Consider the following 12,750-nt stretch of genomic DNA (forward strand, 5'->3'; position numbering starts at 1 on the left):
TGACTCTGGATTCGAATAATATGGACAACCAATATTTATACTTCAAGAGAGGATGAACAGAATACACTTCCCCGTACAGCTATTAATATTGGCTTGAGCTCAAGGGCGATTCCACGCCAGGACAATCAAAACATATTTAGGGTATCTCAGATTTTTCTGGCAATTCTCACATAGAAACTTCACTGGGAGGATGTACGTTTGACTTGCTTTTTACATTTGTATCACAATTTATTTAATAAACAAATATGTATCTTGATGAAAGTGGCTATTTTAGGTCTCTTTTAGACCTACATCTGTGAATGTGACCTCCATACAAAAAGGGCTTATCTCTGATTGGGAGTCCCATAGGGCTGCGCACAACTCGCCCAGGGTCGTCCGGGTTTGGCTGGTGTCGGCCGTCATTGTAAATAAGAATTTGTCCTTAACTGACTTGCCAAATTAAATAAAGGTTCAATAAAAAAATCTCCCAAGGACAGATTTTGGGTGTAGTAAATCCTCTTGCTTTGCCTCTTCCTCTCTGACTACATTGATTTTGCATAACTGAATAAATAATTAGTGTAATAGACCAATAATGACTTGTGCTACAATAAGGACAACCCAAGTATGTCAGTTATATGTATATAATCAAAATCAAATCCAATTGTATTTGTCACATGCCCCGAATACAACCGGTTTAGACTGTACTGTGAAATGTTTACTTATAAGCCCTTAAACCAACAATGCAGTTTAAAGAAAAATAAGAGTTAAGAAAATGTATTCGTCACTTACACCGTTTTTAGCAAAAAAGGTGCAGCGAAATGCTTATGTGCTAGCTCCCTCCCTGTGTGTGTGTGTGTGTGTAGGTTTGTGTATAAGGGTTGTATGTGTGGGTAGTCAGTGCAAACAATTTCTAAGATACATATAGTCTCTCTAGGGGTAAATAGTCTCTAAGCTGCAGGTCTGTGCAGGAAGACAGCTAAGTTTAGCTTTTCAGAAATCTGATGGCCTGGTAGTAGAAGCTGTCTCAGATCCTGTTGGTCCGAGACCCGATACTCTGATACCATTTCCCAGATGGTAACAGAGTGAACAGTCTGTGGCTCGGGTGACTGAAGTCCTTGACGATCTTTCGGGCCTCCCTCAGACACGCCTGGTGTAGATGTCATTGCTTACCGCCCCAATAGGTCCACAGACGACGCAATCGCGATCACACTACACACTGCCCTAACCCATCTGGACGAGAGGAATACCTATGTAAGAAGGCTGTTCATCGACAGCTCAGCATTTAACACCATAGTACCCTCCAAACTAGTCATTAAGCTCGAGACCCTGGGTCTCGACCCCGCCCTGTGCAACTGGGTTCTGGACTTCCTGACGGGCCGCCACCAGGTGGTGAGGGTAGGTAACAACATCTCCACCCCGCTGATCCTCAACACTGGGGCCCCACAAGGGTGCATACTCCCTGTTCACCCACGACTGCGTGGCCATGCGCGCCTCCAACTCAATCATCAAGTTTGCAGACGACACTACAGTGGTAGCCTTGATTACCAACAACGATGAGACGGCCTAAGGGAGGAGGTGAGGGCCCTCGGAGTGTGGTGTCAGGAAAATAACCTCACACTCAATGTCAACAAAACAAAGGAGATGATCGTGGACTTCAGGAAACAGCAGAGGGAGCAGCCCCCTATGCACATCGACGGGACAGTAGTGGAGAAAGTGGAACGTTTTAAGTTCCTCGGCGTACACATCACGGACAAACTGAAATGGTCCACCCACACAGACAGCGTGGTGAAGAAAGCGCAGCAGCGCCTCTTCAACCTCAGGAGGCTGAAGAAATTCGGCTTGTCACCAAAAACACTCACAAACTTTTACAGATGCACAATCGAGAGCATCCTGTTGGGCTGAATCACCGCCTGGTATGGCAACTGCTCTGCCCACAACCATAAGGCTCTCCATAGGGTAGTGAGGTCTGCACAATGCATCACTGGGGGCAAACTACCTGCCCTCCAGGACACCTACACCACCCGATGTCACAGGAAGGCCAAAAAGATCATCAAAGACAACTACCACCGAGCCACTGCCTGTTCACCCCGCTATCATCCAGAAGGCGAGGTCAGTACAGGTGCATCAAAGTTGTGACCGAGAGACTGAAAAACAGCTTCTATCTCAAGGCCATCAGACTGTTAAACAGCCATCACTAACATTGAGTGGCTGCTGCCAACATACTGACTCAACTCTAGCCACTTAAATAATGGAAAAATGTATGTAATAAATGTATCACTAGCCACTTTAAACAATCCCACTTTATATAATGTTTACATACCCTACATTACTCATCTCATATGTATATACTGTACTCATATGTATATACTATACCATCTACTGCATCTTGCCTATGCCGTTCGGCCATCTCATTCATGTATTTTTATGTACATATTCTTATTCATTCCTTTACACTTGTGTGTATAAGGTCGTTGTTGTGAAATTGTTAGGTTAGATGACTTGTTAGATATTACTGCATGGTCAGAACTAGAAGCACAAGCATTTCGCTACACTCGCATTAACATCTGCTAACCATGTGTATGTGACAAATAACATTTCATTTTATTTGTCCTGGAGGGCAGGGAGCTCTCCCCCAGTTATGCAGTGGGCCGGCCGCACCACTCTCTGTGGGGCCTTCCGGTTGAGGGCCGTGCAGTTGCCGTTCCAGGCGGTGGTGCAGTTGCCGTTCCAGGCGGTGGTGCAGTTGCCGTTCCAGGCGGTGATGCAGTTGCCGTTCCAGGCGGTGGTGCAGTTGCCGTTCCAGGCGGTGATGCAGTTGCCGTTCCAGGCGGTGGTGCAGTTGCCGTTCCAGGCGGTGACGCAGTTGCCGTTCCAGGCGGTGGTGCAGTTGCCGTTCCAGGCGGTGATGCAACCAGTCAAGATGTTCTCGATTGTGCAGCTATAGAACTTATTTAGGATTCAATGGCCCATGACAAATTTCTTCAGGCACCTAGGGTTGAAGAGGTGCTGCTGCACCTTTTTCACCACGATGGTGATGTGATTGGGCCATGTCTGGATCTCTGTGCTGTGCACACAGAGGAACTGTAAGGTTTTTACCCTCCCCCAGCAGCCCTGTCAATGACAATAGGTGCATGCTCCTCCCCCTGTTTCCTGTAGTCCATGATTGTCTCCTTGGTTTTGCTGATGTGGAGGGAGAGGCTGTTTCTAACCTCCTCCCTCCTCCGCTCTGCTTTGCTTTATCTTGGCCAGGTCACAGTTGTAAATGAGAACTTGTTCTCAACTGGCCTACCTGGTTAAATAAAGGTGAAATAAAATAAATCCAATAAGCATGGAGTATACCCTGTATACCCACGACTGCGTGACCTCACACAGTTCCAACTCCATCATCAAGTTTGCTGACGACACAACAGTAGTAGGCCTGATTACCAACAACGACGAAATGGCCTACAGGGAGGAGGTAGGCCCTCTGACGGTGTGGTGCCAGGTAAACAACCTCTCCCTCAACGTCAGCAAAACAAAGGAATTGATCGTGGACTTCAGGAGGAACCAGGCTGGGCATGCCCCCATCCTCATCAACGGGGCCACCATTGAGACAGTTCCTCTGGTACACATCTCCAAGGAGCTAAAATGGTCAAACCACACGGACACTATGGTGAAGAAGGAACGACAGCGACTCTTCAACCTCAGGAGGCTGAAGAAATGTGGCCTGTCCCCGAGGGCCCTCACAGTGTTCTACAGGAGCACCATCGAGAGCATACTGTCAGGCTTTATCAAAGCCTTGTCCGACAACTCCACCTCTATACACTGAGTGTACAAAACATTAGGAACACCTGCTCTTTTCATGACATACACTGACTAGGTGAATCCAGGTGAAAGTTGTGATCCCTTATTAATTTCACCTAAATCCACTTCAATCAGTGTAGATGAAGGGGACTTAGAGAAGGATTTTTAAGCCTTGAGACAATTGAGACATGGATTGTATATGCGTGCCATTCAGAGGGTGAATGGGCAAGACAAAACATGTAAGTGCCTTTGAACAGGGTATGGTAGCAGGTGCAAGGCGCACCAGTTTGAATGTGTAAAGAACTGCACAGCTCCTGTGTTTTTCATGCTCACCAGTTTCCCGTGTGTATCAAGAATGTTCCACCAACCAAAGGACATCCAGCCAACTTGACACAACTGTGGGAAGCATTGGAGTGAACATGGGCCTGCATCCCTGTGGAACGCTTTTGTCACCTCGTAGAGTCCATGCCCCGACAAATTGAGGCTGTTCTGAGGGCAAAAGGGGGTGCAACTCAATATTAGGAAGGTGTTCCTAATGTTTTGTACACTCAGTGTACAACAGACTATTACAGGTGGCTATATAAAACTATAAACAAATACGCTACCAGCTTTGGATCTCTTGGACTTGTAGAATTTCCCATTATAACCAATTTCCCTACAACAAATATGTAGTTTGTTACATTGTTGTTTCAATGATGAGTCAGTTTAAGTAAATCATTAGATCTGAAGGCAAAAATGTACCTAATCCTATGGTTTTTAAGAGATCCAATAGAATGTTGTTTGTTTGATAGTAATTTTCAATGAACATGTGAACATTCCAACTTGTCTCAACATTCCTTTATCAGCCTGCGAACATTCTATTGCATAGACTCCATACAACCAAATATATAAAGATGTGAAAAACATAGAACAATTGAATGCCATCAAACCTTTGACACCTTAAAGTGGACACATTTTTGGTCTGGCCCCTTGACTATTCCCTGTAGATATATGAGCCTAAAAGGGAACACACCATGTCCTATTGTAAAATCTTGGTGAACAAAATGTATACATTGGTCTCATGACCATCTTTCTCTAATGTATAGACAAAGGTTTTAGGCTTTAGGTTTTTAATAGAAGTCTGTGGTTTTAGGAGACCAATAATCATGAAGTAAAGGAGACGAGGAGAGGAAGGAAGTCATTTAAGAATGTTGAAACACGCCCCTGAGCATCACGGAAGTGCGTGCAAGTAATGTCATATGACTTGTTCAGAACGAGAAATAAAATGTTGCTAATCTGTGGATAAAAGTGGACCTTAACGGTGAATGATATCCAAAGCAAACACGGTAAAATTGACCCTATGTATTTGTACATATTTTTGTTTTTGTCATTGATCATCGGTTTGCAGGTAATAACTTTGTGAGAGAGAAAATCGTACAGTCGTTAGCTAACGTTACAGCTTAAGTATTCGTCACGAGTGGTGACTAACATTAGCTAGGATGGCTAACGTGAACTAGACAGAGACATGCGACAAACTAGCCAAATAAAATAAATGCAAACTGGTGTTAGCTGACGGTTCTCATCAACCCCCCTCTTTAGTTACTAAAGAGATAAACAAGCACACGCTGAAGGATGGCTAATCAGTTTCAGAATCATCTTACTTCCTTCCTTCCTTTAACAGGAGGATACTTCATACCAGCCTATTAGCTGCATACTAGCCTTCGTCTTCTTGTTTCCACAGAAATGGAGGAGATAAGAATATCTCCTGATTACAACTGGTTCAGAAGCACAGTGCCACTGAAAAAAGTAAGCAAAAACACCATATCGCACTCCACAATAGCTAGCTTTATCACTACAGTTGTTTCAGTTGCTGGCCATTCACATAGCCCGTATGAACTCAATACAATAATATTTAATTGAAGAGTTATACTATATATCTTCAGTTTGTTGACATTGACGAGTCCAACACCAGTCGTCTTAAATATCCCTTTCATTGACGTGATCCCATCTAGAAACACAGTTCTTTGTTATAGAATTTGCTATAATATTACATGGAATGTTTTGCATTTATGGGTTGTACATTCATGTTTCACCTCTGTATCATCTCTCTAGATTATAGTGGACGACGATGACAGCAAGGTGTGGTCCTTGTATGACGCAGGCCCAAAGAGCATCAGGTGTCCCATCATATTCCTTCCCCCTGTGAGTGGGACAGCAGAGGTGTTCTTCCAGCAGGTCTTAGCCCTGACAGGCTGGGGCTACAGAGTCATCTCAGTGAGTCACTGTGAAAGAACACCTTTATGGCTTGTAATATCTTCAATTCATTAAGATATTCATCATCCACAGTCAAATGACCAAGGCACTCCTTTTGGAATATTAGATACACTAGACTGGGTCCACTCTACAGGTTATGTGATGCGTATTTATTCAGTGTAGAGGCAACCAGTGCAAATCCAACATTTTGGCTGTTAGGCCATCCTCCGTGTTTAGAATTTAAAATAAAAAGCCTTTTATATGAAGAACTTTGGAAAAACTGTATTGGGACTGTATGGTGAGAATTTAGAATGGATCAGTAATGGATGAATGCTGGGATTTTGATATTTGACCTACACAGTTAATATAACTAATATAACGGTAAGACAGGCAAAACTGAGGAGTGTAATTAAGTCTAACGCTTTTATAAGCATCTTTATGAAGCTGGTATACTTTTAATTGCGCTATAGGTTCATAAAGGTGTTTTCAGATTTTTATTGTCCAAATAGTGAGAGAGAATGACAGTGGGGAAGGTTAGAGCGAGGTTGTGTGAAAGGGCAGTAGGACAGGATTTGATCCCATGCTGATACTAAAGACGCGTGCTGGAGGCTTTACCTCTAGTCCAGCCAGGGTACAATACAAGTCTATTCTGATGTAGGAGTAGAAGTCTTTCACTAGGCTATATTCCAAGTGATTTTTATTTGAGCCAGGCACCATTGAATGTCATGACGTTAACATCACACTGAGTGGCATATAGTTGATTCCGGTTCTCTGTAGCTGCTAGGTTCATCTAGTACTTTTAGCTGTTAGAGATTTGGCTTTGTTTTGTTTTAAAACTGTATGCAAACAAGGATAAAACACATCCGAAGCAGAATAAGTTTACTCAACACAGGACTGTTTTGATCTGGACTAAATGTTTTTTAAACTAGCCCCAGGGGTTCCTAGACTGGATATATTCTACAAGTTAAGGTTTCTGAAAATGACTTTTCTCTCTGTCTCTCTTAGCTGCAGTATCCTGTTTATTGGGATCTCTTGGAGTTCTGTGATGGATTTCGGAAGCTTCTCGATCACTTGCATTTGGACAAGGTTTGTATTACCATGGAAAACTTGTAACGCTAGTCTTTTATGGTTTTACAATGGTTTTACAATGGCATACCATACCAAGATAAAGGACCTGGAATTATGCAAAACTGACAGCTATAATGCGTTTTTAATATAATAATATATGCCATTTAGCAGACTCTTTTCTCCAAAGTGACTTAGTCATGCGTCTATACTGCATACATTTTACGTATGGGTGCCCCTGAGAATCAAACCCACAACCCTGGCGGGGCAAGCACCATGCTCTACCAACAGCCATACAGGACCATATTATTACTATATTAATGGTATTATTACATAATGCATTATTACTTGTTATAAACATGCATGAGCCGTTATAATTGTCTTATTATAATTTATGTAGCAAATGTTCAATATAGTCATGATTATTATGAGGCATAAGGGACTTCCATTATAAGGCGTGTCATAAGCATGTATTCTAAGTGCATCATAATGCATTAAGGCTTTAAGTAAAGTGTCCGACTATTTCTATTGTTATAGGTCCATCTATTTGGTGCTTCTCTGGGCGGCTTCCTGGCCCAGAAGTTTGCCGAGCACACACACAAGTCTCCCAGAGTCCACTCTCTGATCCTGTGCAACTCCTTCAGTGACACCACCATCTTCAACCAGACATTGACAGCCAACAGGTATAGTCCTGTGTTGTATTCCTTAAGGAACACTGTAGCAAAATTAAAACAAGCATTTCTTATTGGACAAGTTCAAGTAGTCCTGCCCTGTTTGTCTGTTTTGTTCGATTTGGTGCCTAATGAATAAGACCCTGTTTTACCCTTAACGTGCTGTGGAGGAAGAACAGGGTCGTGTTCAGTGGACAAACGTTGTGGAGCGGTGCAGATAGAAATGCCATGAATAGAGCTGACATGATTCCTTTCTCTACATGTCAGAAAGGCAACATTTTACCCTGCGGAACGCGACCCAGGTGTTTTTCAAAACGCAAAACATAGCCTTTGTTTATGGTCTGTCATTAAAAATGTCATCTGTGTACCGTGTAGGCCTCCGTAGTTCATTAAAGTTACATGTTTGCCAGTCTTGTCTTTTTTGGTTTAGCCTTACCATTTAGCTTTGAGCCACATACGTTTCTCTATTCTCTACCTGTAGATCCCTGTTCTAAGTCATTCATACAGGGACGCCATGTTATTTCTTGCCTTCCAGTTTTTGGTTGATGCCCGCCTTCATGTTGAAGAAGATTGTCCTGGGGAACTTCGCTAAAGGACCTGTCGACCCCAAGATGGCTGACGCAATCGACTTTATGGTCGACAGAGTAAGTTCCAGACCTCCATTAAAGGGGTAATCTGAAATTGTTTTGGTAAACAGCTGAGGGATTGTCTAGAGAAATGTAACCACTCAAATTCACAGCAGAGATGCATATTTTGGGTTTTGATGAGGTATGACAGTTACCACCTCTCTCTCCCCTCCCCCCCCCCCCCCTTCTCTCTCTCTCTCTCTCTACCTCTTTCTCTCTCATCTCTCTATTTCTCTCACCCCCCTTCTCTGTCTCTCTCCACCTCTTTCTCTCTCCCCCCTCCCTAGCTGGAGAGCCTGAACCAGGGTGAGCTAGCCTCCAGACTAACACTCAACTGTCAGAACTCCTACGTGGAGCCTCACAAGATAAAGGACCTGGCCGTCACCATTATGGATGTAGGAGGAACTGCTGTTCATTTGCAGCATTTTATTTCCATTCTTGTTTACTGTACATCTCACTTCACATATCAGTAGGGATTGGCTGTTTTGTGGCTTGTGGGTGGGTCATTGGAGCTGTAACCTGGATGTGTTATGTGCTTATGCATATGTATGCGACTGTGTATGTGTATAACTGTGTGTGTGCTACTTGTTTGTGTGCGCGTTTCATTTGGTTTAAAGGTGTTCGACCAGAGTGCCCTGTCACACGAGGCGAAAGAGGAAATGTATAAGCTGTATCCAAATGCCAGACGGGCTCACCTCAAAACGGGTGGAAACTTCCCCTACCTGTGTAGGAGTGCTGAGGTCAACCTATACATACAGGTGAGCACATCAGAGTTGGGTTAGCCTGGAGAGGAAGCTGTGGTATTATCGCACCACTTTAGTATGTTTATCTTGTATATTTCAGACTCAGCTGATGATGATAGTGTCAACTGTTCTACTCTCATACTGCTCTCACCTCAACATGGCTAACATTTCCCAGCCTAATTGTTACCAAATATCCAAATGGAGATTCAGTGAATACTAACATCTGACATAGATTGATTTATCTCGAGGAGTCCCCCACGCTTGTCTCAAAGCAGCGAGATGTCGCTGTCCCAATCAAAACGGTGCTGAAATTATAATCTAGGTGACCAAACACGACTATTGCTTTAAATTAGTATAACGGCTGGATATGACTTTGGGAGTTTCAGTATAAGCAAGAATTTGATACATGCCTTCAATTGCATTAGCCTACTTTATTCCAATATTGTCATCATTCAGTCCATCATAACTAAGGTGAGTTTTCCTCTATCTTTGCCTTTTCTAGGTCCAATAGCTGTTTCCTCCTTCCTCACTCTGCTGTCGTCCGCCTCCGCAGTGTTGTTCTCAACACCACTTTATTTCAATATACAGTTTTCTAGAAATATTTTTATTCATTTTTTTGGCACTTCATTTCTGTAATGTCAGGCCTGGGTTCGGGCTTCAGCTCACCGGGCTTCGGTCAGACCGGGATCCAATTTCAGTTCTGATGAGAACTCTAAACTGCATTCGGGTCTCATGTGCAGTCCGGCGGTGTCAATCATGCTCAAGGTTTCCATGTGAAAACCTGTTTGGATAATGTGCTATTTTATTTTTTGCCAATATTTGCTGCTGCGCATGTTGTGTATTTTGTGGAATTGCTTTAGTGCGACATTGTTGTAATTTCTCAGGTCTTGTCATTTTATTTTCTCAGGAAATGTGAGGTGTTGATCCCGGCTACCGGTGTTTATTTTCTCAGGAAATGTGAGGTGTTGATCCCGGCTACCGGTGTTTATTTTCTCAGGAAATGTGAGGTGTTGATCCCGGCTACCGGTGTTTATTTTCTCAGGAAATGTGAGGTGTTGATCCCGGCTACCGGTGTTTATTTTCTCAGGAAATGTGAGGTGTTGATCCCGGCTACCGGTGTTTATTTTCTCAGGAAATGTGAGGTGTTGATCCTGGCTACCGGTGTTTATTTTCTCAGGAAATGTGAGGTGTTGATCCCGGCTACCGGTGTTTATTTTCTCAGGAAATGTGAGGTGTTGATCCCGGCTACCGGTGTTTATTTTCTCAGGAAATGTGAGGTGTTGATCCCGGCTACCGGTGTTTATTTTCTCAGGAAATGTGAGGTGTTGATCCCGGCTACCGGTGTTTATTTTCTCAGGAAATGTGAGGTGTTGATCCCGGCTACCGGTGTTTATTTTCTCAGGAAATGTGAGGTGTTGATCCCGGCTACCGGTGTTTATTTTCTCAGGAAATGTGAGGTGTTGATCCTGGCTACCGGTGTTTATTTTCTCAGGAAATGTGAGGTGTTGATCCCGGCTACCGGTGTCTATTTTCTCAGGAAATGTGAGGTGTTGATCCCGGCTACCGGTGTTTATTTTCTCAGGAAATGTGAGGTGTTGATCCCGGCTACCGGTGTTTATTTTCTCAGGAAATGTGAGGTGTTGATCCTGGCTACCGGTGTTTATTTTCTCAGGAAATGTGAGGTGTTGATCCCGGCTACCGGTGTTTATTTTCTCAGGAAATGTGAGGTGTTGATCCCGGCTACCGGTGTTTATTTTCTCAGGAAATGTGAGGTGTTGATCCCGGCTACCGGTGTTTATTTTCTCAGGAAATGTGAGGTGTTGATCCCGGCTACCGGTGTTTATTTTTAAAATTGTATTTAACTTGGCAGGTCATTAAAGTCAGGACAGAAAGAGTGGTAACCCCACACTGTTGAATGTTCTAACAATTCGTACATCTAGTAGTGTAGCCTCGTTAATGTATTAAACGTGAGTTTGTGATGAATCCAGCAGTGCAGCCTCCTGCACATTTCTTATTGCCGTTTCATTGTGTTACTACTATGGTGCTATTTCTATGGAAACAACCTTAAACGGTCATAGACCACAAGCATCACTATGTACCATTTGGTACCAGATAGTTACCAATTGTGCTGACTTTGATGTAAGTCAAGTATCCATTATTGGTACATAGTTACTACTGTAGTTAGTTAATACCAATGTACATACCAAGTACTAGCTGGAAATCAGGCTGTAAAATAAAGATCTTTGTCTATCTACAACCACCAGATAGACCACAATCTTGAATAGCACCACTAAACATAGTCAAACACTTGATACCACAGCTTCCTCTGCAGGCTAACCCAACCAGCTGCATCTGTGCTACAAAATAGGTTTTGATCACTGACATCCCTTGTTAATCCCTAGTGTCAAGTGTTTGACTATGTTTTAAGTGGTGCTTTTCAAGATTGTCTTTCTGATGTTTGGAGATGCAGCCCAAAATCTTTTATTTCCAGCTAGTACTTGGTATGTACATTGGTATTAACTAACTACGAGGCTACACTACTAGATGTACGAGTCTGAGAATTGTTAGAACAGTGTGGGGTTACCACTCTTTCTGTCATGACTTTACTTATTGTACCTGCAACTTAGCCTTGTACCAACATCCTGATCTCAAGCTTACATTCTGTAAGGATGGTCATGAGGCTTCCTGCATGTAACTTCATATAGACTATTTCTGAACATGTTCCCTCTGTCTCGACCCCTCTCCTCAGATTCACCTGCGGCAGTTCCACGGGACGCGGTACGCCGCCATCAACTTGGACATGGTGAGCGCCGAGGAGCTGGAGGTGCAGAAGAGCCACCTGGTGAATAGCGCCAACGACCAATGACGAGACTGTTACCCAGCACCTTCTTCTCTCTCCCAGCTCTGACCGGCAGGCCAGAACCATAGAACCGGATTGGCTGATTCTGTGGGGCAGAACTATGGGAACTACATTTCCCTGACCAGCAAAACAGCCAAGAAAATGTCAGCCATAGAAATGAGAATGACTCAATTCTATTTCTGTATTTCTATGATCAACCATCATCACCCAGTCACCACGACTGGTCACACGGATCCACTTGGTAAAAAGGTCATCTCTTCACCTGATCTCCTTCCTGTTTTTTCTACGATATTGAATACAATCAATCCACAAGTTGAACTGATACTATTTTTACTTTACAGTTAAATATCTATTTTAATTCTCACTGTTACTGTAAATAGAGCGTAATTGGCTACGTTGCTTTGAGAGAAGAAACGCCATACGATGCCATGTTATGAACCTTTTGCCTTATGTGATATAAATCTCATGCATTTAATTGATGTTGCACTTTTGAATTCCATGTTTTTCCTTCTATGTTTATGGTTAACTCTGCCAACCGTGGCGATACTTGGTAAGCTAGAAAACCTGCACTGATTAGATATACAGCTGAGGATGTTAGTCGGAAGAAATGATGTATAATGTTAAATTTAATTTGTAATTGAATAAAGCCTTCTTGAAAACATGCCCTGCCATGTGGGGTTTTTGTGTCATTTCAACCAACTTTCTATGCATTTCCATAGGTTGTTATATGCTGTTATGAATGCCTAAATCCTATTTGTGCTGGAATGATGTAAAGCACAATAAATGCAAGA

At 43.1% G+C, this 12,750-nt stretch overlaps 1 protein-coding gene across 2 annotated transcripts; it reads left to right on the forward strand.

Moving 5' to 3' along the window:
* The first annotated feature begins 4,933 nt into the window (after positions 1-4,933).
* spg21 (SPG21 abhydrolase domain containing, maspardin) lies at positions 4,934-12,622 on the forward strand. 2 transcript variants are annotated; one of them, XM_031812622.1, is made up of 9 exons: positions 4,934-5,087; positions 5,483-5,547; positions 5,854-6,015; positions 7,000-7,080; positions 7,597-7,742; positions 8,266-8,374; positions 8,644-8,751; positions 8,974-9,114; positions 11,849-12,622. In XM_031812622.1, the coding sequence occupies exons 2-9, from the start codon at positions 5,485-5,487 to the stop codon at positions 11,963-11,965; spliced, it is 927 nt and encodes a 308-aa protein (XP_031668482.1). In that variant the 5' UTR covers positions 4,934-5,087; positions 5,483-5,484; the 3' UTR covers positions 11,966-12,622. The 2 variants fall into 2 exon arrangements, with proteins under 2 accessions (XP_031668482.1, XP_031668483.1); XM_031812623.1 differs by having other exon boundaries at positions 4,966-5,087; positions 5,423-5,547.
* Positions 12,623-12,750: the final 128 nt, after the last annotated feature.

This window comes from Oncorhynchus kisutch, unplaced genomic scaffold (genome assembly GCF_002021735.2).
Source record: "Oncorhynchus kisutch isolate 150728-3 unplaced genomic scaffold, Okis_V2 Okis03b-Okis08b_hom, whole genome shotgun sequence".
NCBI classification, from domain to species: domain Eukaryota; kingdom Metazoa; phylum Chordata; class Actinopteri; order Salmoniformes; family Salmonidae; genus Oncorhynchus; species Oncorhynchus kisutch.